At 45.6% G+C, this 23,228-nt stretch overlaps 1 protein-coding gene and 1 long non-coding RNA gene across 3 annotated transcripts in view; one reads left to right on the plus strand and one right to left on the minus strand.

Annotated features, from left to right (window-relative positions):
- The window catches only part of LOC141047452 (uncharacterized), a 272,005-nt gene that overhangs the window by 11,795 nt on the left and 236,982 nt on the right, over nt 1-23,228 (minus strand). Inside the window, exons 2-3 of one of the 2 annotated variants that reach the window (XR_012219808.1) lie at nt 17,705-17,802; nt 552-679 (exon numbers count right to left, since the gene is read on the minus strand). This is a non-coding gene — a long non-coding RNA (uncharacterized lncRNA). The remainder of the gene's footprint in view (nt 1-551; nt 680-17,704; nt 17,803-23,228) is intronic. The other variant, XR_012219807.1, reaches the window with a different exon arrangement.
- Nucleotides 1-23,228, plus strand: part of LOC141047451 (tetraspanin-18-like) — a 65,002-nt gene that overhangs the window by 8,388 nt on the left and 33,386 nt on the right. Inside the window, exon 2 of the mRNA XM_073542558.1 lies at nt 440-634. Within this exon, the coding sequence (XP_073398659.1) occupies nt 440-634 (195 nt within the window). The remainder of the gene's footprint in view (nt 1-439; nt 635-23,228) is intronic.

Genomic DNA, 23,228 nt, shown 5'->3' on the forward strand with positions numbered 1-23,228 from the left:
TAGGATAAATAAGTCGGCGGCAGAGATCCCTGGCAGCGACTTATCTTTATTTTCTTGTTAAAGGGAACATGTCATGTAAAAAAACTCTATTAACCTTCAGGTATTGTGTTAAATTGAAAGATCCCGGCTACCAGGAGGAAAATAACTTTATTCCTCTCATTGTATCCTCCGGATTTCAGTCATAGAGGTGTGGCCAGCTGACAGCTAGCTCTATACTGATGCACTGACCACGCCAGCCATGTCTCTGGGACTGAAAGCTTGAGGCAGCTGAGATGAATAAAGTTCATGTCATCCTAGCTGCCAAGCTTTCAGTGCAGCAGGTGCATGACTAATAACTAAAAAGTGAATGACTCACTTTATTAAAAACTATTTCACTATCTTATCTAATTTTATAATCTTTCATCATTCACTCTGATAATATATTCCAATTTTTTTGCAGATGGGAGGCATTTGTCTCTTAGGAATAGGTATTTGGATTGTTGCTGATCCTGATGGATTTCAGACTGTTTTGTCTTCTAACCCTTTATTAAGTGCTGGTGGCTACATCCTACTTATTGTTGGATTGGTGCTTTCACTGCTTGGATTCCTGGGATGTTTCGGAGCAATTCGGGAAAACAGACCGCTGCTCTTGATTGTGAGTTTGTAGAAGCACAGGTTTGATGGATTTGTTTTTGCCATTCTTCAAAGATAAAAGAAAAATATATTATATAATTATTTTGTACATGCTTTTTCTTTGCACACTATTATATCATAGAGAATATGGCAAACATCAGAGTATAATAGAAGGTGGTATACGTCACTCCGTGAAGAAGGTGGTGCCTGAGAAGCGATCCAGTTCATAAAGTATATGTAGAGAGAAGAACTCGGCAGATTACCATGGATGGAACAGGAAGAGCCTCTGCACATACCACTATGGTTGCTTGCCATTACATTCTGATGAAGCTTTCATTTGACCACCCTTTACCTTCAACAAAGCATCAATTTTTCTAGGTGCACTTGCAAACGGTTATTGAAGGAAATCAGTAAGAAGGTTGTTTCAGTCATCTTGGAGAACTAACCACAGATCAGTGGATTTCACCCCTTTACAACCTATGATGTACCTATACATCATAGGTTGCCTCCTTCCATTTATGCGGGCTCCAGCGCTGGGCCTGCATCTTTTCAGGCATATGAAAGCTGATCTGATCAATACCATTAGCTCAGAGCAGGAAGCTCAATGGGACTCTGCTACGCTCATCTAATGTTTTGAGAAGTCAATCCAGTCTTCTGGTAGAATTGAAGCCAAAACCCATAATTCCAGCATGGAAATAAGACCAGTGGACTTAACTATGTAAGAAAACATAGGGACTGGTGTGCAGAAAAATGGCATAAGGTGCTATTATTTGCTGAAGGGATGGAGAGTGGTACAATAATGAGTTACTGTAGGCAACAGGAGTTGGTAATTTGGTCAGTATTCATTGTGTGCTCAATTCAGTGAAATATAGTCAGATAATAATCCACCATGCAATAGTATCAGAGAGGCATCTGATTGGTTCTACATTTATTCTGCAGCAGGACAATAACCCAAAACATACTGCAATGTTGTTAAGAAGTTGTTAGGCTGGCGAAACACACCAAATAATAAAATGATAATGAGGTGCGTTCGCAGCCTGGGGTCCACCGTGCAGAGATGTTAAACTGCAGCTCAGTAATGGCGGACACAGACTGGCGGTATAGCAGATCCACACGGGTTAACTTCACCTGGTGAACTAGAAAGCAAACCCTGTTACTTCACAGGGCCGCATTACCGTAAAATGAACGCTAGGGTTTGGTCCCAGGAGCATACCCCAAAGACATGGGGTTAGAGTCCGTCTAGACGCCCTAGCGTTCAGCACTGCAACAGCGGTGCCTAGGAGACCCAACTAAAGATAAGCACTAGATGTGCATACACCGCGGTCCAGGCTGACGCCACCAACCACCCTAAGCTTGGGGTAGGAAGGTGCACTATTTTGCACACGGCGCCACTCTGATGGGCGTTGCTGTAGATGCAGTACAATCGTGCCTTGTGCTGGATGGCACTATATGGAACTAGGTGTGGTGCTGTGACGTGATAGCACAGTGGCTCCAGACTATGCCACTAGCAGGTGCTCACTCCAACTCTAAATTCCTAAAACATGCGTATCCAAGGGAGGGGAGTCATAATGCGTCAGTCACCAGATACATGCATCCATCATCACACACATAACTAACCGAGCGGCCATGCGAACCTTTTATAGCAGCGTCCTTCCGGGACCTTCCTGATGGTCCAATCTGAGCTGGAGAAGGACCTGAGCATGTGACCTCCGATCTCCAATGAGAGATCATACCACGGACATGCTCAGTGGATCGAAAGGAGGACTTAGTCCCTGAAGTAGCTCGCTGCTGACCAGCATGCGTTGCTATAGCTGGACCAGAGGTGGCAGCAGCAACCAAACCCACCGTGCTTGTCTGAGCAGAGCACCGGGATCGACGAGTCTGCTGAGCAGCTTCCTCTGCAGCTGGAGAGGAGTGGGAGACCGCTGAAGGTAAGGCTTGGGATTCCTGCTGTGCAGCGACAGGAACCCGACGCCTAACAGAAGCAATGATATGGCCCCCAAAGAGCCATGATCTGCACATTATCGGGTCTGTCTAGAAGTACATGAAGAGACAAAAGGATTTGCACAAGCGCCCATCCACAGAAGATCCGTGGATAATTTTCCAAATTTTTTTTAACAACCTACCTACCGAGTTTCTTCAAAAACTGTGTCGAATTATGTGTAGCAAAAGTGATGCATTGATGTTGTCTTAAAGGCAATGTGTGGTTACATCAAATACTGATTTGATTTAGATTTCTCTTGTATGCATTCACTTTGTATTTTGTTAATTGATGAAAATAAACTACTAAAGAGATATTCCCATCTCCAAGATCCTATCTCAGTTAGTAGTAGGTTTAATAATAATAACAATAATAATAATAATAATATTGGCTAATATTTCCAATTAGAAATGTAGTGTAGTTTTTCTGATTTGCTATGTCTCTTTCCTCTTGTGCAGGAATTGCAGCACCTTAGTTATCCATAGTTACGACCACTTATATAGTGATAGTTAGCTAGTTGCTAGTAGTCGTAACCATGAATGCCTAAGGTATTCAAGCCTGCACACAAGGAAAGAGATATAGAGAATCAGAAAAACTATACTATATTTCTAATTGGAGGAATTTGCTATTATTATTACTACAGTGGGATGGAAAGTATTAAGACCCCTTTAAATTTTTCACTCTTTGTTTCACTGCAGCCATTTGGTAAATTCAAAAATTCAGTCTCTGAGCACCTTGGCCAATCCCTTTGACCTCATGAGTCTCATTTGGTCTGACATGCACTATGAGCTTTGAGGTCTTATATAGACAGGTGTGTGCCTTTACAAATAAACTCCTATCAGTTTAATTAAACACAACTGGACTCCAATGAAGGAGTAGAACCATCTCAAGGAGGATCACAAGGAAATGGACAGCGTGTGACTTAAGTATGAGTGTCTGAGCAAAGGGACTGAATACCTATGACCATGTGATATTTATTTTTTTTTCTTTTTTAATACATTTGGAAAAATTTCTACACTTCTGTTTTTTTCAGTCAAGATGGGGTGCAGAGTGTACCTTAATGAGAAAATAATTAACTTTTTTGAATTTACTAAGTGGCTGCAATGAAACAAAGAGTTAAAAATGTAAAGGGGTCTGAATACTTTTCGTACCCAATGTACATCTACTACATATTGGGATAGAATCCTGGAAATGGGAATACCCCTTTAACACTTCTATTTTTTAAAGCAATCTCACTTTGAAGCATATTTTGCCAATTTTTTTCACAATACTGTAAATGTGATATAGTAATATATAGTGATTAGTGATGAGCGAGCACGAAAATGCTCTGTTGCTCGTTGCTTGAGTCGAGCAAATTGGAATGTTCGGATGCTCGACCCGAACAACGAGCCCAATGTAAGTCTATGGGAAAACCGAGTATTTTTACAGTGACCCCACCGGGGGTCCTTTTAGGGCCTTAAAACTTATGAAACTGATGGGAATAGAACATCATGGTGAAGACCCCTGGAAGCATTTCTGGCTCCCAGATCACAGCTGTGAACAATGTTGTCCGAGTCTTAAGCTATTTTTACAGGCGCACAATAAAACATACAAAAATGAAACCAAAATATGTTAAGGAACATCCTTTCCAGGGTAATGACTTTTATATAAGGCAAAATAAATAACCCAAAGCAAAAGTGTTCTTCCACCACATAGCGCTTTTGATGCGTTTTTCAACTTTACCATTGCTTTCAAATAAGACAAATGCATTCACTGGGAAATGTCATTTTAACAGTTTACAACCTTATTTGGCCATGTGGTGTGTGACACTTCATCAGACACATCCTGTTTCATTTATGAAGGAGGGACTCTGAAAGTCACAAAGTCTATTTTTATAGGGCCAGCAGTCGGCCCTCACTACTCTTAGAGAGCCATCAGCCAGCTATGCTTTGTTGTTCCCATTATTAAACATTGGGTCCCTATACTGTTATTGCATATGCAGTGAATGGCAGGGCTGCCCAAAATTTGGAAGCACCCCAACAACCCATTGAAAGGATGTCATGGATGACCACATGCAACCCAACCAAAGTTCCAAGTATTCATTTGGTCCTCCCATACTGTTTGCTTATGCACTGAATGCAAGGCCTGCCCTTCACCAAAGTTCCACGCACCCCAATAAGCCTTTGAACACTCATACAGGATGGCCACATGAAACCAAAGTTCCCATTATTCAGATTTTTTTAAGTCACCTAAAGTTTGCCCATGAAGTGAATACAAGGTCTGACCAAAATTTGCACACACTCCAATCCCCCAAGGAAGAAATGTGGAGGATGGTCTCTGAAAAATATTTTCCCAGTTTAAAGGAGCAGGTCTCCTATATTTGTAATGCCCATACACTAACTGCTGAAAAACATTTTTCCCTAGGGGAACACTGCAACATAGAGTGTAAACATTTTTGTAATGTCATTATAAACGCCCTTGAAAAAAATTAATTTGCTATTGTGGCACTCCCACCAGGGCCGTGGAGTACTCGAAACCGGGTCAGACAGTTCTTTGGGGAAGTCACGGAGCCGTGACCCAACTCCATGGCCCTCACTGTGCCGTAAAATGGGGAATATGTATATGGGATTTAACGTGACGCCTCCTGTGGTGTTCGGCAAAGGATGGCCGAGGCTGCTAAAGGAGACTGCTGGAGCTGATGGTGACGCAGCTGGGATTGTTCTGCTCCCCACAGGTGGAGCAGGCCCCAGGGCTACCGGTTCTGTTTTTTGTCAGGCTTTGTGTACCTTGTGGTGCAGAACTCAGGGCACAAGAGATCACTGGAGGACACAAGGACTGTAGTTTTCATTTCCTTTAATTGATGGTTGACAGTACAGACCAGGGCACTGGTAACAGATCGTCATGGATAGCCAGGCAGCCTGGAAGTAATTTGGGATACATCTGGCCAGGTAGGTACGGAGGCCTTCCTTCTGCACTGTCCTCCCTTTTTACTTGCTGCCTAACAGCTCACCCTCCTGCTGCTAACTGTCTCTGTTTTTAAAAACAAACCATTGCCCGCATTGCAGGCAGCTCGAGCCTATCACAGTTGCCACTCCTTTGTGTCGGCTCCAGGCTCTGGTATGCTGCTGTGCCACTGGGAATTAGATTGGGCCAGGAGACCTGCAGTCCCCTGCCCTCCGGATTTAGCTGCCGGGACTTCAATACCCACACAACCACACACTTCGGTATCCAGTTCCTAGCACTCAGCTCTGGGGCGAGTTTAATCACAGCTCCACTCTCCAGGTTCTGCTCGACTTTTCTCCTACTGACACCTGGTAAAGGGACCCCTCCTTGCTTCCAGGCATGACATTACTCCCTGTGAGGGAGGCAATGCCACTGTGGCAACCAGACTCCTGGGGTGCCACAGATGCATCACGGAACACGTTCACGCTGGTGATCTAGTGGTGGTGACGGAAGAGACGTGGAGGATGGCCTACTAAAACTTTTCCCAGTTTACAGGAGTGGGTCTCCTATACTTGCAATGTCCATACACTAAGTGTATGTGCTGACAAACATTTCCCCCTGAGGGGATACACATCATCCTACTGTGTAAATATTTATTTACTGCCATCATAAACACCCTTGCAAAAAAGTATAGTGGCTGTGGCATCACGGAACATGTTCACCCTCGTGTTCTAGTGTTGGTGTCTGAAGAGACGTGGCGCATGGTCTCCGAAAAATGTTTTTCCAGTTTAAAGGAGTGGGTCTCCTATACTTATAATGCCCATACACAAAGTGTATAGCCTGCAAAACATTTTCTCCTGGGGGGCATCTCAACATAGAGTGTAAGCTGTAATGCTGTTGCAGCGCAGTATGGTGCAACCTCCAACAGGTGGTGCTGTTGAGGGAAGAGAGGTTGCACACACAACGTAGCAGCACTGATCAGCAGCACAGGTGCCACCTAGGGGCTGTATCATGGTTGACGCAGGAAGGAGGCATCAAGAGCCAGACAATTATGAAAGTAGACAACTAGCACGGTAGTTCCAGCGCCCAATGTGCAGCCATAGACATAGCAGCTTCAAAACATTAGCCCTAGGGGCTGTATCATGGTTGAGGCAGGAAGGAGGCCTCAAGAGCCAGACAATTAAGAAATTAGACTAATATCATGGTAGTCGCAGTGCCCAATGTGCATTCATAGACATAGTGTCTTCAAAACATTAGCCCTTGGTGGCTGTTTCAAGGATGACGCAGGAAGGAGGCCTCAAGAGCCAGACAATTATGAAAGTAGACTACTAGCACGGTAGTTGCAGTGCCCAATGTGCAGGCATAGACATAGTGCCTTCAATTCAAAACATTAGCCCTAGGGTCTGTATCATGGTTGACACAGGAAGGAAGCCTCAAGAGCCAGACAATTATGAAAATAGACTACTAGCACGGTAGTTGCAGTGCCCAGTGTCCAGGCATAGCTATAGTGTCTCCAAAAACTAGCCCAAGGGGCATGATACCATGGTTGATGAAGGAAGAAAGGTCTCATCACAAGTGCCTCCAATGGGAAATATTAATTAACGGAACATTGTTTTTAGCTTATTGACCATGAGGTACATTTGGCAGAAGCAGGAGTTGAAAACGTGTGTAAGAAGAACAAAACGGGTTTGCATGGGAAGGGATGGACGTCATCACCAGTTGCAAAAAAAAAAAAAAAACGGTTTTGGGTGACTTTAGGTTGGGATTCTGTCATCTGGAGGGCTAATATACTGTTGTGAAATCCAGCTCTTGTTAAATTTTATCAGAGTCAGCCTGTCTGCATTCTCTGTAGTCAACCGTGTGCGTGTATCTGTGATTATTGCCCCAGCGGAACTGAAAACACACTCTGACATCACACTAGCAGCAGGGCAGGCCAGCACCTCCAAGGCATATAAGGAGAGGTCTCGCCAACTATACAGCTTGGATACCCAGTAATTAAAAGGAACAGAAGCATCAGGAAGGACGCAGGTATGGTCACTTAGATAGTCATTGACCATCTTGTTCAAGTTCTCCCTCCTTGACATTGTTACTGGTCCAGCTAGTCCTGGGTGATGAGCCGGTTTATTGAAGATGACCCAGTTTGTGGACATTTACCACCACCTCTTTTGGACCTGCTTGGCATGTCTCTCCCCATTAATGCATGCTGTTGCACAGAGCTGTTACCTCTGATAGCAGCTGTGTCTGAGGGTGCTGTTGCCATCAAATGATCAACAACGGCCCTCTTGAAGTATTCAATTGTGAAACCCCTTGGTGACTGCAACAGTAGCGAAGGAAATTTGTCCTTGTACCGTGGGTCTAAAAAGGTGCCAACCAGTATAGGTTGCTATTGAAAATGTGGATTACGCCAGGGTCTTGGCACAGACAGTCAGATATTAAGTGTGCCATGTGTGCCAAACTGCAAAGAGGCAAATCTTCTGTGACCCCAGAAGGAGGAACAGTACCCATCCTCTCCTCACTCACACTGACTCTCCACCTCCTCCTCTCCAGCCCACCCATGCTGGACAGATATGACGCTTGGGTTGGGAGTCTCCTCTGTAGCATAAGGTGTCCCCTTGGTACCACTGAAAAAGAAGTCCTCTCCCTCCTCATTTTCGTCATCATCTTCATCAATCTTACCTGATGATATTGGCTGGGCTGGGTAGGATCACCCTTTGTGAAATCTTGCTCCATACCCAGCTGCTGGGCAGGCAAAGATTCCATTTTTAGATTATGCAGTGATTTTTTTCAGCAGACATAGCATAGGGATGGTTACGCTGATAATAGCCTGATCACCGCTCACAAGCTTAGTGCAGTACTCAAAGTTATCAAGCATCTCACAAATATCAGCGATCCACACCCACTCAATATTTGTTATGTGGCTTGGCTGAGTCTCAGTGTGACGGCATGTTTAAGCTGGTATTCAGCAAGTGCCCTCTGCTGCTCACTTATCCTTGCCAGCATATGATATGTTGAGTTCCACCATGTTGCATGTTTGCATGAGTTGGTGGCTTGGCAAATTAAATTGCTTTTGAAGCTCTGCCAGACTGGCAACAGCCGTTGAGGAATGGCAGAAATGGGCGCAAATACGGCGCACCTTCTCAGGTAGGTACAGCAAGTCAGGGTATGTTTTTATAAATTTCTGCACCACTAGGTTCAGCACATGAGCCGTGCATGGCATGTGTACCAGCTCCCAGAGCTTTAAAGCTGCCACCAGGTTACGCCCATTATCGCAGACAACCAGACCGGGTTGGAGTTGCAGTGGGGAGAGCCAATGATCGGTCTGTTTTACTCCTTGCCACAGCTCTGCTGCAGTGTGTGGTGTTTCACCTAAGCAGATCAACTTCAGCAGAGCATGTTGTCGCTTTGCCGATGCGCTGCTGCACAGCTCCCAACTTGGGAGTGATGTGGAGGGTATTTCAGCATAGGATGATGAGGCGGAGGAGGAGGAAGAGAGGAGACAGGACTATATGATGAGGCGGAAACCCTGATTGAAGTTGGGCCCGCTATTCGTGGCGTGGGTAGGATATGTGATGGTCCAGTTTGAGACTTTGTCCCACTCTCCACCAAGTTGAGCCAGTGTGCTGTGACAGAGAAGTATCGACCCTGGGCACAAGTACTTGTCCACATGTCTGTTGAAAAGTGGACCTTCCCGGTTACGGTGTTAGTGCGAGCATGCTTTAGATTGTTTAAGATGTGCTGGTGTAACACGGGGACAGCACAGTGGGAAAAATAGTGCCTGCTGGGAACCGAGTATTGTGGGGCAGCCACAGCCATTAGATCATGGAAAGACTGTGTCCCCACAAGCCTGAACGGCAACATCTCCAAGGCTAGCAACTTGGCAATGTGCACGTTCAGTATTTGTGCTTGTGGGTGCATGACTTGGCATTTACGCCTCCTTTCATACATCTGGGGCACAGACAATTGGACGCTTGGCTGGTACAAACAGGTGGATGAGCTTGTTGTGTCCTGTGTCTTTGCAACCGCAGTGTGTGAGCAAGAGGTATGATGATCACCTGCTTCCTGCCCCGCAGATTGGGAAGGACTTATCACAGGTGACATGGCAGTGGTTTGACCCACAGACACATATTTGGTACCCTGTTGTTCTGCCTACCGACTAGGGTGCTTGGCTGCCATGTGTTTCCCCATACCAGTGGTGCTTTGGTTGACTTTGCCCTGGCCTCTGCTCAGCTTCATATGGCAGACCTTACAGATGACAACATTTGGTTCAGAAGGACTATCTGAAAACTATTTCCAGACAGCGGCTGAACGCACCCTTACCTTGACTTGGGGCGCAGAGGGTTTGCTCTTGGCAACAGTTGACAAACTTTGCAGTCTGCTCAAACCAGTAGCTCTTGATGCCTTTGTTGGTGCTACGCATCCACCTTCTTCCTCTGTGCTGCTATGCTGGCTATGTGTACCAACAATCCAGGTCGCATCGGTGGTCTCGTCACGACCACCTCGTCGACCATGTCATCCTCCTTCCGTGTTGATATTGGCGACTGGCCAGATGGCAACTGTGTGTCATCACCATCAGCCTCCACCTCTTCACCCGGTATATTATGTGGATGAAAGTGGCTTTCTTCTGGCTGTGGGGTTTCAAATATTTGGCCATCATCAACAGACGATACCTCCTCACGCTCCTCTTCAATGTTGTGCGGTGAGAGGCTAGAGGCAACGAAAGGAAATGGACCAAACAGATCCTCGGAGTGGCCAAGGTTGGGGTCAAATGTTTCCTGTGACTCCTGATGGGAAGATGAACTAGAAACAGGTTGAGAATAGGATGACCCAGTGTTGTCTGTATGGACAGGAGACTGTTTTTTCATGGATGATTGGGTGCTGCTAGAAAATTTTGTTGAGGCCTTATCAGCCATCCAAGACAGTATCTGCTCTTGTTCTTCTGGCTTCCAGACCCGTTTACGTTCCAGACTGGGAAATTTTGCCAGGTATCTAGATGCATCAACCTTCTTCAGTCTCCTAGACTCTGTGCCTTGTTGTGCACCAATGACAACCCCACTTCCACGTCCACGCCCCTGTCCCTTCACAACATCCTTTTTAGGAATTTTGGATTTTTCTTCCATATTTGCAGATGTTCAGATGCAGATATTGGGGAACAAGGAGCAGTTAGTGCTTTGTGGAAGGTAGCACTACAGCCTAGTACTGCTTTGTGTTTTACAAACAGCACCGCAACGACACAAAAATATTGCCCTGAGGTTTAAGGCAAGATTACGCGCCCAGTCACCACACAAGACAGCAGTGCTGCCACTAAAAAATTGCCCTGAGGTTTAAGGTGATATTACGTTCCCCAGTCACCACACAAGACAGCAGGGCTGCCACTAAAAAATTGCCCTGAGGTTTAAGGCAAGATTACGCACCCCAGTCACCACACAAGACAGCAGGGCTGCCACTAAAAAACTGCCCTGAGGTTTAAGGTGAGATTACGCACCCCAGTCACCACACAAGACAGCGGTGCTGCCACAAAAAAATTGCCCTGAGGTTTAATGCGAGATTACGCACCCCAGGCACCACACAAGACAGCGGTGCTGCCACTAAAAAATTGCCCTGAGGTTTAAGGTGAGATAACGCACCCCAGTCACCACACAGCTGGCTGGCTGTGTGTCAGTTGTGCGTACCGTGCATCCTATTTGCTGTGAACATAGCACCGCAACATCATAAAAACTTGCCCTGCAGGGGTAAATTTGACCCCAAAAATAGCTGGGACAACTGTTACTACTCAGTCCCTGACCTTATACTTTCAGCTCTGAAAAGAGCTTTTGGGTTTTACAGAGAATTTCTGGATGATTTGCGCAAACAAACACAACTCTCACTAGCAGCTGCTCACACTCTCCCTACACTAGGTGTGTTCTGCATGCAATGTGCAGAAAATGGCGGCAGCAGGGCTTATATAGAGGCTATGACTCAGGCTATGAGTCATAGGCTATGACTCATGTATGTGGATCGCCATCCCAGGGCTGTGGGGTACTCGTTACCGGGCCGGTGTCAGCGGGATGTGTCACAGCGGCAGTGCCCCGGTCCGTGGCCCTGGGCGCCCAAGTAATGAGGAAATTGAAATGATGGAATGTAATTGATTGAATGAATAGTTCGTGACGCCATCTGTGGTGTTCGGCAAGTGAGATGTTAAGCCGACGCTGCATGCAGATCCTCTGGGACTGGTGGTGTGTTGCAGCCAAGATGGTGAAGCTCCCCACAGGTGGAGCTGTAGTCCCAGGGCAGTGTAGATGTAGGGGTAGAGGAGAGGTGCAGGCAGTGTAGAAGCTGGTACCCAGATGTAGCGGTACAGGGTGTGTTAGTGCAGGAATAAATGGAGGACACCAGGGCTTGTAGTTCCAAAGCTTTACTCATAGTCTGTAGTACACACAGGTGCCTGCCTCCATGCTGTGTCCTCCGGGTCAGGGACTCAGTCAACCTCCAGGCAAGATAGGATGCTCCTTTCCAACACTCCGCCAACATGTGCCTTTTTGAATGTCTCCTCTTATAGCGCCTTTGGTGTGAAGTACTCCCAGTACTGAGTTACACTGGAGTTCCTCCTGACAGATGTTCCCATGAACTTTCCTTGTACGGCAGACAGCTGTAGCCTGCTTCGGGGACTCCTTGCTCCTGAGTCCCTGCTCACTATCAATGTTGCTGTTGTGCCCCCAAGTCTGAGATGGAAGTAGCGCATTTACAGCCTGCTACTCCTCCGGTGTCTGCTGCAGGACCATTAGTGTCCATACAACCTCGGGGACCGGGCCCCGGCCTTGCGCTTAGAACTTCTAGGCAGGGTTCTCTCCTAACCCACTTCCTCTGTTCCCTTTTACTCCTACGTTCCGTATTAGTCTTTCCTTCTTATAGAAGATCAGGATTCTGTTCAATGTCTTTCTCCTTCTTTCCTTTCCCGTGCCAGCAGATCCAGATCACTGTGATCTGCTGCAGCACCTCCTTCCTCCATCCCTCTCCCAGGGATCCTCTCTCCGACTCCCTCACTGACTTACTGAAATTCCTAAACCTTCCCGCTCTTTTATGTATTCTACCTCCACCCGCCTCCCAGCACGTTTCGTGTTCCAAGCAGGGAGCCACCAAAGGTGCTCTGCTACACTCCAGGCAGGGAGCCGCAATGTAGCTTTGCTGAACTATTGTGTTGTGTGGGATGCATGGTCAGGAGCCTCCAACCTACCCGGATGGTGGGGCACCACACCTCAGGAGGAGGTGCAGTACCTCTGTGGCAACTGAACCCTCAGGGGCGCCACACATGATGCTGTGCAGCCAGCCAATCATAGTAATGCCGCCCACAACCAAGAAAGCTGTGGCATTACTGTGATTGGAAAATGCTGGGCGGAGGATCCGAATATTGCTAGGCGAGTAGTGAAATACCCGCCATGTTCTGCGTACCGCAAGTACTTCATTACTCGCCTAGTACCGAATACTCACGATTATACTCGCTCATCCCTAGAGGCAGACTGCTAACAGGCAACACTTCCGTGTCCTCTCCAAGAGGACAACTGACCATGATCTCCTCCTCTTCCTCCCTGTCCTCAGGCCATCCATGCTGAACAGATGGTGTGACAGTTGTGCTTGTAGCACCGTCTATAGCGCATTTAAGTAGCTCCTGTTCTTCCTCCTCCTCTTCCTCATTGTCAAGCAATCTACATTGGGATGACATGAGGCTGTGCTGTGTTATCAATGGGTCACTGAGGAGGATAGCAGGTCCAGGCTAAGCCACAGAAAACCAGAGAGGTTGGTAACTAAGCAGATTGCAGACCCCTGATCCTATCCACACAACTAGCAGTAGCCGTGGAACGTACCTACGATGATCCTAGACGCCTCAGCACAGCCGGAGAGATAACTAAGCCTAAAGCAAGAAAGGGGAAATCTAAACTGCCCCGGAGCAGACCCCAAAGGAATAGATAGCCCCCAAACATATATTGTCGGTGAGACAAGATGAAAACACAAATGCAGGCAGGAAAATAGACTGAGCAAATGATGGGTCCCACACTGACTAGACAGGACAGGAAAGGAAAGACACTGTCTGCAATCACGCAAAAAACTCTCCAAAAAGTCCAACACGTCTGATGCACAAAAAACACTGACGTCGCACGACTTCACCCCCACTATATCAGCACTCTGCTATATTCTGAAAGCAAAGCATAAAGAGACCAGTATAACAGGGAACAAAACAAACTGGCACAAGCAGTAACATATAGGCGGTGATTCAGTACAGCCCCAGCCAGAGCTGGCTGAACCGCACCAAGCAGAGATAGACAAAACCAGATCAAATGCAAACAGAATAGCAAATGAATCACTTAGCTGAACCATGCAGGGACAGAGCAGGAGACATCAGACCTCAGAAGGCACAGGAAAAAAATCACCAGCTGGGATAGAGGGAGTCTGCTGTCTTAAATCCCAATCTGAAACCCCAGATCTCCATTCGTCATCCTCATTATCAGGTGGCCAGCCTCTGTCAATCAGATCAGTTCCACTACCTCCTGTAACCACCAGAGGGAGCCCAGAAAGAGAACTTGCAACCCCTGTGTCAATCTGACCAGCTCCACTACCTTCAGTAATAAGCAGAGGGAGACCAGAAAGAGAATTCACAACAGGGCTGTGTGTAATCACTCTGTATACTTCCTTGCTCCATCTCATCATGCTCAGCCTGCAATGCCACCTCTTTGATTGTGAGCAGAGAGTGTTTCAGAAGACAGAGAAGCAAGATGGTGACGCTAGTTATGGCATCATCGCCACTCACCATCTTGGTGGACTCCTCAAAGGTTTGTAGGATGGTACATATGTCTGACATCCCCGTCCACTCCTGAGGTCTTATGTGTTGAGTCTGAACTGAATCACGATTGCCTTGTTGATGCTGGTAGACAACAACTGCCCTCTTCTGCTCACAAATTCTTTCCAACATGTGCAGTGTTGAGTGTTGAGCCGGAATCTCCAAAAGCTGCTGAGCTGACTTTCTAAAATCGGCACACATGTGGTGTACTTTGACAAGCAGATCCGGCAGGTCCACGTAGCTTTTGAGAAACCATTGAACAACGAGGTTAAGCAAATGTGCCAGGCATGGTACATGTGTGAGCTTGCCTCAGATCTGCCACCATGCTCCGGCCATTGTCACACATGACCATGCCTGGCTGTAGGTTCAGCGGTGTCAGCCACACATCTTCCTGCTCTTTCAGAATTGTCCACAACTCTTCAGCATTGTGCGGTTTGTCACCTAAGCATATTAGCTTCAGTACAGCCTGTTGACACTTTGCTCAGGCAGTGCTGCAGTGCTTCCAGCTTGTGACTGATGTGGTCATTTCGGAGATGGAGGCTGAAGAGGAGGAGGAGGATGAGGTGCAGGAGCTGTAGACTGTGGGAGAAACTCTGAATGGCGTAAGGCCCACAATCCTTGGTGTCGGGAGGACATGTTCCATTCCATGGTACCTCTGGGTCCTGGCTCCCACTATGTTAACCCAGTGTGCTGTGAGTGAGATGTAGCGTCCCTGCCAACAAGCACTTGTCCACGTGTCCTTGGTTAGGTGGACTTTCCCAGTAACAGCATTGTTCAGGGCATGGGTAATTTTGTGGCACACATGCTTGTGTATTGCTGGTACGGCACACCGGGAGAAATAGTAGTGGCTGGGGAATGAGTACCTTGGAATGGCCGCTGCCATCAGGTTGCGGAAAGCTTCCGTATCCACGAGCCTAAAAGACAACATTTCGCACGCAAGCAGATGAGAAATGTGTGAATTTTGTGCTGTGGCCTGTGGGGCGTTGGCTACGTATTTACACTTACGTTCCAATGACTGGGGTATGGACAACTGAAGGCGGCACTGGGACAAGGATGTGGACATGCATGGTGATTGTGGTAGTTGAGTGTGGGCAACGACAGGTGCAGGGCAGGAGGCATCTTCGCATGGAACGTGGACAGGGGATTGGCTTGCACGCACAACAGTGTAAGAAGCAGTGTTTTCAGCCATAGAGTGTTCCTGGAGCCTTGTGTTGGCCCACAAAGTTGGGTGCTTTGCTGCCATGTGCCTCATCATGCTGGTGGTGGTCAGGCTGGTAGTTTTGCTAACGCTGATGCGGGCATGGCAGGTGGTGCAATTGGCCAGTTTGGAGTTATCGGCAGAGTCTTTAAAAAACAACCAGGCTTGGGAAGACCAAACAGTTGTACTGCCAACTTCCGTCATGTTGGTGTTATGAGGAATGTTTGCCCACCTTCTGTCTGCGGACACCATACTGCTTCTCCCTGCCTTTTGTGGTGCTATGCCTCCCTCTCCCTGTGTGCTGATGTCCTTGCTATGCATGTCCTCCTGCCAGGTTGGGTCAGTTACTATATCATCCTCCACCTTGGCTTCCACTTCCGCACGCTGATCCTCCTCCTGACTTTCTGGCAATTGTGTCTCATCATCGTCCACCTGTTGTGACACATTCCCACCGTCGCATTCCTGTGACTGTGGCTGCTCACCTATTTGGTCATCGCTACATGTGATCTCATTTTGTCCCCCTTAAAAAGGACTGGGCGAGAGAGTCCAAGTGTGGCAGTTTTCTCCGGGCACTCGGCATGGCGGAAGGATGGAGGATCAGGGTGAGGAATATGCAGTCCAGACTCATGGCTACACAGACTTGACCGTGTGGAAGACAGGGTGCTGGTGGTAGTGGAAAAGTGACTGGAAGCATTATCCGCTATTCAACCAACAACCTTTTGACACTACTCTAGTTTCAATATTGCTATTCTGCGGTCCCCTATGAATTCGGACAGGATGTTCATGTGAGAATATGTCAGTGTTTGTTGTGGCACAATTTCAGCTTGCCCACGGCCTCGACCTCAACCTCTGCATGCACCATCACCATCACGTCCACTTCCCCGTCCCTTGCCACGCACCTTGCCCATTTTAAATGGACTACAATATTTTCCACGTTCACTTCAAATGGCTGAATTGTGTCATGGTCACGTGTGTCTGGACGCAGCGAGTACCGCAAGGCGAACCCATGTGACGCACGTGACCCTGGATACACCTCCTCCAGTGGGGCGAATTTAAATAATAAACACATGCAGCTGGATACGCCGCTTCCAACAGGCGAATTTAGGTATTACACGTAAATCTGGAAACCCCGCCTCCAGTAAGGCGAATTTAAATAATAAAGGGGGAACCTGGGTAACATTAACAATGGTGGGCCCTGCAATAGGGAATAGGGAAGTGGAGACCTCCTGAACTCCCCTGAACCAGTGTCCCTGCACTCCTAACGTTCCCTATGCCGGTTCCGCACCGGGCGCGCAACAGGAACCTAAAAACCCTAGCTCGTCCTGACCTAAACCCTCACTAGGGAATTGGTCGGTGCGGAAACTAATCCCACCACTGCAATAAAACACACATGAGGAAAGATGACAAAACAGGGGAAACACCACTTAGCTTTGCTCTGTTGCGTACGCTCCTAGCAACAGAGCCCACCACCTGTGTGCAACTTCTCCTCCACCTGGATCCATCACCATAACTGGATCCTTCACCATAGTGCAGCCTTGGAGCAGAGTCCACCACCAGTTGCAGAAGTCCAGTAACAGAGTCCCAAAGATGAGTTCAGCTCCTGCCCAAAAAGTCAAGCATGCTTGAGTCCAGCTCTCAGCAACCAAGTCCCGCATGCTGAGTGCAACTCTCTCCATAGTCGTCACTCCACCAAGCCATGCAAGCACTTGCCAACACCATAAACTGTGACTCCACCACGCCATGCCAGCCCTTCTTGCAGACCACCTAGCTGCCACTAGTCCCCTCTGGCTGGGCTGCGCAGGACTCATGTTCAGCTCCTTCATTCACCCAGGCTTCCTTGTGAATGACTAACACACAATATCTCCAACAGTGATTGAACACAGCTGGTTCTCTTTTATAGAGCCTCACACCTGATTTATAATTGCGTGCACTAAACCAAAGAAACTAAAGTGCACTACCACTCACCACCACCGGGGCAACTTAGAATGAACGACACCACGTGTATTAATTCTAATGGCCACCGGGGGCAATCACATCACTTTGGCACCTAGCCAAAGGAAAAAAAAGTTCACTTATCCATTTAATCTGTCAGATCCACGCTGGATCATGACAGGTCTGAATACTTTCCGTACCCACTGTACATGCAGAATTAAAAATTAGAGAAGACAAAGAAAGACAATACCTTTGGAAATCTGTATACAATGCTCCAAAAAGGACTTTTTCTCCATGAGCCAATAGAAGGTGATGTGCCCATAGGGTCTACGGAAGTCTTGCTTGCTCCTATAGAAAAAATTATTAAAAAGTAGACACTCAATACAGCACATTTACAAGTCAATAATCAAGCCTGACCAGAAAAGTATACTAAACTAACCAGAGAAAGGTGATGTTGTTTCACTCAAGCTATAACTAAGCTATCCATTTGATCTATTTCACAATATATCACCAACAGTGATTGAACCCACCTGGCTCCCTTTTATAGAGCCTAACACCTGATTTGTAATTAAGTGCACATTAAACCAAAGAAACTAAAGTGCACTACCACTCACCACCACCGGGCAACTTAGAATGAAACACCATGTGTAATAATTCTAATGGCCACCGGAGGCAATCAACCCACTTTGGCACCAAGCCAAAGGAAAAAAAGTTCCATTTGTCCATTTAATCTGTCAGATCCACGCTGGATCATGACAAATTGGGAGCGAACTTCTATGTGATCAGTGTGCAGGAAAACCACACTTTAAAATATCTGGACTGTAGGTAAAAATTTATTTTTTGTTATCAAACTGGTGTCAATAACTAGGGTAAGACACAGCAAATACAGTGGAATGGAGGCCTGAAATGCAACAATTTGTAGCCCACAGATAGATCAGGTGTCTGACGGAGATACCACTCAATATGTGGCCTGTATTTTTTTTATTTTTTACCCCAAAATAGTTTGTAAAACTCGGGTCAGGCTGTGTGCACACGTCCTGAATGCCCGTGGATTTTATGCGTTTTTGCCGCTTTTTTTCGGCACGAAAACGCTGCAAAAATGCATAAAATAAGGAACCCATTGAATTCAATGGCATTCTGCACATGCTGTGCTAATGCTGCGTATTTTTCTGCTGCGGAATCGCATTGCAGAAAAATACGCAGCATGCTCATTCTTTTTGCGGAATTGTGTGAATTTCGCTCACATAGGAATACATTGTTCCACTTACTTTCCTATGCCCACCATGCGCAAAGTAAGCGGAAAATGTGCGGATGGTATCCACGGTCTGGAGGAGAGGAGACTGTCCTCCTGGCCCTGGGTACCATATCCCTGTTAAAAAAAAGATTTAAAATAAAAAAAATCGTGATATTCTCACCTTCCGGCGTCCCCCGCAGCGTCCCCAGGCCTCAGAGATGCTCCCGGCAAATCCTGTTCCCAGTGATGCCTTGTGACAATGACCTTTGATGATGTAGCGGTCTCGCGAGACCGCTATGGTGTTGCGAGACCGCTACGTCATCTGCGGTCATTGTCGCAAGGCATCGCTGGGAACGGGACTTGCCGGGAGCATCGCTGAGGCCTGGGGGCGCTGTGTGGGACGCCGGAAGGTGAGAATAGCACGATTTTTAATTTTTTTTATTATTTTAAACTTTATATCTTTTTACTACTGATGCTACATACAGTTGTGGCCAAAAGTATTGACACCCCTGCAATTCTGTCAGATAATACTCAGTTTCTTCCTGAAAATGATTGCAAACACAAATTCTTTGGTATTATTATCTTCATTTAATTTGTCTTAAATGAAAAAACACAAAAGAGAATGAAGCAAAAAGCAAAACATTGATCATTTCACACAAAACTCCAAAAATGGGCCAGAAAAAAGTACTGGCACCCTCAGCCTAATACTTGGCTGCAAACCTTTAGCCAAAATAACTGCGACCAACCGCTTCCGGTAACCATCAATGAGTTTCTTACAACGCTCTGCTGGAATTTTAGACTATTCTTCTTTGGCAAACTGTTCCAGGTCCCTGATATTTGAAGGGTGCCTTCTCCAAACTGCCATTTTTAGATCTCTCCACAGGTGTTCTATGGGATTCAGGTCTGAACTCATTGCTGGCCACCTTAGAAGTCTCCAGTGCTTTCTCTCAAACCATTTTCTAGTGCTTTTTAAAGTGTGTTTTGGGTCATTGTCCTGCTGGAAGACCCATGACCTCTGAGGGAGACCCAGCTTTCTCACACTGGGCCCTACATTATGCTGCAAAATTTGTTGGTAGTCTTCAGACTTCATAATGCCATGCACACGGTCAAGCAGTCCAGTGCCAGAGGCAGCAAAGCAACCCCAAAACATCAGGGAACCTCTGCCATGTTTGACTGTAGGGACCGTGTTCTTTTCTTTGAATGCCTCTTTTTTCTCCTGTAAACTCTATGTCGATGCCTTTACCCAAAAAGCTCTACTTTTGTCTCATCTGATCAGAGAACATTCTTCCAAAACGTTTTAGGCTTTTTCAGGTAAGTTTTGGCAAACTCCAGCCTGGCTTTTTTATGTCTCGGGGTAAGAAGTAGGGTCTTCCTGGGTCTCCTACCATACAGTCCCTTTTCATTCAGATACTGATGGATAGTACGGGTTGACACTGTTGTACCCTCGGACTGCAGGGCAGCTTGAACTTGTTTGGATGTTAGTCGAGGTTCTTTATCCAGCATCCACACAATCTTGCGTTGAAATCTCTTGTCAATTTTTCTTTTCCGTCCACATCTAGGGAGGTTAGCCACAGTGCCATGGCCTTTAAACTTCTTGATGACACTGGGCACGGTAGACACAGGAACATTCAGGTCTTTGGAGATGGACTTGTAGCCTTGAGATTGCTCATGCTTCCTCACAATTTGGTTTCTCAAGTCCTCAGACAGTTCTTTGGTCTTCTTTCTTTTCTCCATGCTCAATGTGGTACACACAAGGACACAGGACAGAGGTTGAGTCAACTTTAATCCATGTCAACTGGCTGCAAGTGTGATTTAGTTATTGCCAACACCTGTTAGGTGCCACAGGTAAGTTACAGGTGCTGTTAATTACACAAATTAGAGAAGCATCACTTGATTTTTTGAACAGTGCCAATAATTTTATCCACCCTCTTTTTTATGTTTGGTGTGGAATTATATCCAATTTGGCTTTAGGACAATTCTTTTTGTGTTTTTTCATAAAAGACAAATTAAATGAAGATAATAATACCAAAGAATTTGTGTTTGCAATCATTTTCAGGAAGAAACTGAGTATTATCTGACAGAATTGCAGGGGTGTCAATACTTTTGACCACAACTGTAGGCAGCTTCAATAGTAAAAAGTTGGTCACACTAGTCAAACACTATGCTTGACAAGTGTGACCAACCTGTCAGTTTTCCAAGTGATGCTACAGATCGCTTGGAAAACGCTAGCATTTTGCAAGCTAATTACGCTTGCAAAGCGCTAGTTTTTCACGTGAAACATGCGGATTTCTCGCATATTTCCAGTGGCAGGGAGTTGCGGAATTGCTGCAGAAATTTCCGAGGGAATTTCGGACCTGTGCACATAGCCTAAGAGACAGGAAAAAAAGGTGAATGTAGGCCTGAAATACCACAATTTGTAGCCCACAGATAGATCAGGGCAGGCGTCTGACGAAGATACCACACTGTTCAATATGTTGCCTGAATTTTTTTATTTTTTACCCCAAAATAGTCTATAGAACTAGGGTAAGACACAGCAAAAGTAGGTGAATGTAGGCCTGAAATGCCACAATTTGTAGCCCACAGATAGATGAGGCATCTGACTTAGAGAGCCCACTTTCGAATATCTTCCCTGTATTTTTTTTTTTGGCCAGCAAAATTGTGTCAATAGGTAGGCTATGACACAGCATAAAAATTCTATGGAGGCATGAAATGGCAAAATTTTGAGCCCAATGATATGTGATGCATGTGGCGGGCAATACCCAGTGTAAAATATCTGCCTTGTAGCTAAATATTGCTTGGCAGCAAAATGGTGTCAAAAATTGTATTAGACACTCCAAAAAAAATTCTACGGTACCACAAAAAATGGTAGATTTTTCTGCGCACTCAGATGCGATGCTTGGGACGGGCAAACCCGTTTATAATTGCTGGATTTTCATACTGCACTTTGAAAATGATCTGGCTGTAGTCTGCAGTGTCAACAATCAAATGGAGAAAAAAAGTGTTTCTGGATTGCTTTGGAATAAAAAAATCAGGATTAAGATGCCAAAAAAATTATTCCTAACCACTGATACCTAGGGCTAGGTATATATGGTGAATATATGTAATAGGCAGACAGTAATGGAATGGACCCTCTTGATCTATGCAATGATATCTATATACCAACATACAGTGTCTGCATGCCTTCCACTGATATGTATATAGCCACATACACTCCCCTGCCTACCTAGCACTGCAATCAATATACCCCGTTATTAGTCCTTAGAAGCATGGGCAGAACGGTGGCTCAGTAGATAGCATTGCAGCACTGCAGTCGTGGGTTCAATTAACCCGTCTATAAACATCCTATCAGCTATATGTATAAAGCCCACTAGTATGCCCCCATCTAGTGGCCCACAACAGAACTACACTTACACTATGTGTAAGAACTATCTACTAAAGTGCCCTCCTTTAATGTCCCCCAAAAAGGATGCACTGCCTTACCCTAAACTGTACATAAATATCAATGTACATTACTTTACAATATATACAATATAACATCAAGAAACGCAGTCTCACGAGCATGGTAACACATATACAAATGTGGCAGTACCAGTAAAATGAGTGGTAATACATATTCATATGTAGCAGTACCGCAATCATTCAACGTATACATTATCAATATTAGCAATAAGTAAACATTAACAAATCAATGGTAATTAGAGGAAGGGAAGCAAGAAGGACATTATATCTCACTCGCATACAAATTTACTGAATATTTATACAATGCAATCATTTTAAGGACTAAAGCAAAGGAAATTTTAGGATAAGCTGAATACTTTTATGAACATTTACTAAGCATTCATCAATGCTTGTGTATGGATTTGATACATTTAATTATATTTGTAGCACCAGATTTATATAAATATCTTTTTTACTTCTGCCTACTTAACTGCAGATTTTTATTTATTTATACACTTATACAGTGCCATTAATTCCACAATGCTTTACATACATTATCAACGCTGTTCCCATTGGGGTTCACAATCTACATTCCCTATCAGTATGTCTTTGGCGTGTGGAAGGAAACTGGAGAATTTGGAGGAAACCCACACAAACACGGGGAGGACATACAATCTCCTTGCAGATGTTGTCCTTTGTGGGATGGGAAGTTATTTCCATTTGGGTCATTGAAGAGGACATCCCACCAGTTTAAAGCGGAACTGTTATTATATTTTTCATTTAAAAAATAAATAATATGCTTGAAAATATGCAACTTTATGATACAGTATATCATATCAAACATATCAGCATCTTTCTCCTCCAGAACTAATTTTTTATTTTCAAAATCTCAAATCTCAGTATTGTAAAGCACTGTCTTCACTGAACACAGATTTGATCTGGAAATTGAAAATTTTGAAAATGAAAAAATCAGTCCTGTGGAGAAAGAAACATATTTCTGTGGTAAGATACAGCTCTGGCAAAAATTAAGAGACCACTGCACTGTTTTATAAAAATCAGCTTCTCTACATGTCTGACAGCCATTCCATTCCAGTGTCCAGTG

This window comes from Dendrobates tinctorius, unplaced genomic scaffold (assembly GCF_039654945.1).
Source record: "Dendrobates tinctorius isolate UK_male_01 unplaced genomic scaffold, ASM3965494v1 ptg000127l, whole genome shotgun sequence".
In the NCBI taxonomy this organism is placed as follows: Eukaryota; Metazoa; Chordata; class Amphibia; order Anura; family Dendrobatidae; genus Dendrobates; species Dendrobates tinctorius.